The sequence below is a fragment of the Seriola dumerili genome, unplaced genomic scaffold (assembly GCF_002260705.1).
Source record: "Seriola dumerili isolate Sdu_G_001 unplaced genomic scaffold, Sdu_1.0 BDQW01000388.1, whole genome shotgun sequence".
Lineage (NCBI taxonomy): Eukaryota > Metazoa > Chordata > Actinopteri > Carangiformes > Carangidae > Seriola > Seriola dumerili.
Genome location: NW_019174643.1, coordinates 989,979 through 991,685, shown reverse-complemented (window position 1 = coordinate 991,685; position 1,707 = coordinate 989,979). Strand labels below are relative to the sequence as shown.

Sequence of the window (1,707 nt, the reverse complement as noted above, 5' to 3'; positions counted from 1 at the left end):
GTGATTAGCTCAACTCACTGGCAAGGCATGCCAGATATGCAGCGTGTGTGTGTGTGTGTGTGTGTGTGTGTGTGTGTGTGTGTGTGTAACTGCCTAAGCTGCTTCTTTACTGGAAAGTGCTGCCGCTGGACAAACAGTCTCGTGCTGATTTGAAATCTTCCTGACCTTATTGTCTTTTGCTTTATGACTAACTGCACATGGCATCTGCTGCAGGCACGCAGCCAGACTGACAGTTTTCACATCTGAGAGTAAAGTCCCTTAAAGTCCCAAAAAATCACTTGTTGGAGAATTTAACGTGAGGGTGTATTTTACAAAATAAAAGCATGCGTTTGGTATGTTGTTGAAGGTCAGTAAATGATTAAAAAACCTTATTTTCCCCCCTCTGTCTCTCTGTTAAGAAATAAAGTTGTCAGGTTTCCGTGAGACAAGAATCTTATCTTATCTTAAACATATTAATAAACTACAAATACTGATGCAGCAAAACACACAGTATAAATGAACATATATCACTGTTAGTTTTCTGCAGCTGGATAAGTTAATTATTATTGGTTTCTTTTCTTCTTTCTTTTATTTTGTAAAAAAAAACAACAATATTAAAGAGATAAATAATTAATCATCTGCCGAACCAAAGTAAAACTATAACATGGGATCAGTCGCAGCGGCAGACAGCTGTTCTGCAGAGGGTTTTACTGGTTTATGATTATGACTCTGAGGAAATGACTCCAAAACCAAGAGCTGCTCTTTGAGCTTCATTAAAAACTACACAGGAGCAGTCTGTAGTGCTGCAAGGCTCTCTGAGCGAGGCGCCAACACCTGGCGAGCCAGGACACACAGCAAACACACAGGTAGCGTAGGAAACTGTAGGTGAGGTGAGGTACTCACATAACGCCGCAGCTTCTTCTCCGGTGGTGATTTTCGCAGCCAGCCCTCGCACACCACATCCCCAACTCCGCTCATGGTGACAGCAACAAAACAGACTCCCAACACAGCTTCCAATCAATCAATCGATCAATCAATCAATCAATCAATTAATTAATTAACTGGGCGTCTCAGCAGCTGATCAGGCTTCCAATCAGGTGTCAGAGCAGATGGACTTCCAATCAGGTGATCAGGGTTCCCAGCCTTCAATCAGATCAGACTCAGATCAATAAAAAAAGTCAGACTCTTCGATCAGGTTCAGGTGGAAACCTGATCAATCAGTCGTCCAGTCACTCGATCAGACTTGTAATCAGACTTGAAATCAGTCAACAAGGCTCGCGATCAGCTGATCTTTAAATCAGCAGATCAGACAAACTGGAAGTGAGTTCAACTTTAAATCAGCTGATGATCAGGCCTCTGATTGGATTGATCTGTAATCGATCACGTCGGGTCAGCGGTTTCCATCCTCTCATGAAAGAGCTGCTCCTCCGTCGACGGCTGAGTGAAGGAGTCACACCTCCTTCTGAGAGGACTTCCCAGCAGAGTCGCTCATCCCTCCCTCTCTCTCTCTCTCTCTCTCTCTCTGATCGTGCGACAACCAAACACAATGCCTCAGCTCGGACATTCCTTCTCTCCTCTCCTCCCACTTTTCCCCTCCTCTTCCTCCTCCTCCTCCTCCTCCTCCTCTTCATCCTCACTCCTCCCCCTTCTGCTCCCATTCAGTACAACAGGAAACTCCCCCTGTGGATATGTACAGTATGTGAATGTGTGTGTGACAGAGAGAGAGAG

General features: G+C 44.7%; 1 protein-coding gene across 1 annotated transcript in view; it reads right to left on the bottom strand.

Moving 5' to 3' along the window:
• Nucleotides 1-1,462, bottom strand: part of LOC111233334 (GRB2-associated-binding protein 1-like) — an 18,065-nt gene extending 16,603 nt beyond the window's left edge. Inside the window, exon 1 of the mRNA XM_022761127.1 lies at nt 883-1,462. Coding sequence (XP_022616848.1) covers nt 883-957 — 75 coding nt within the window. The 5' untranslated portion in view covers nt 958-1,462. The remainder of the gene's footprint in view (nt 1-882) is intronic.
• Between the last annotated feature and the right edge of the window lie 245 nt (nt 1,463-1,707).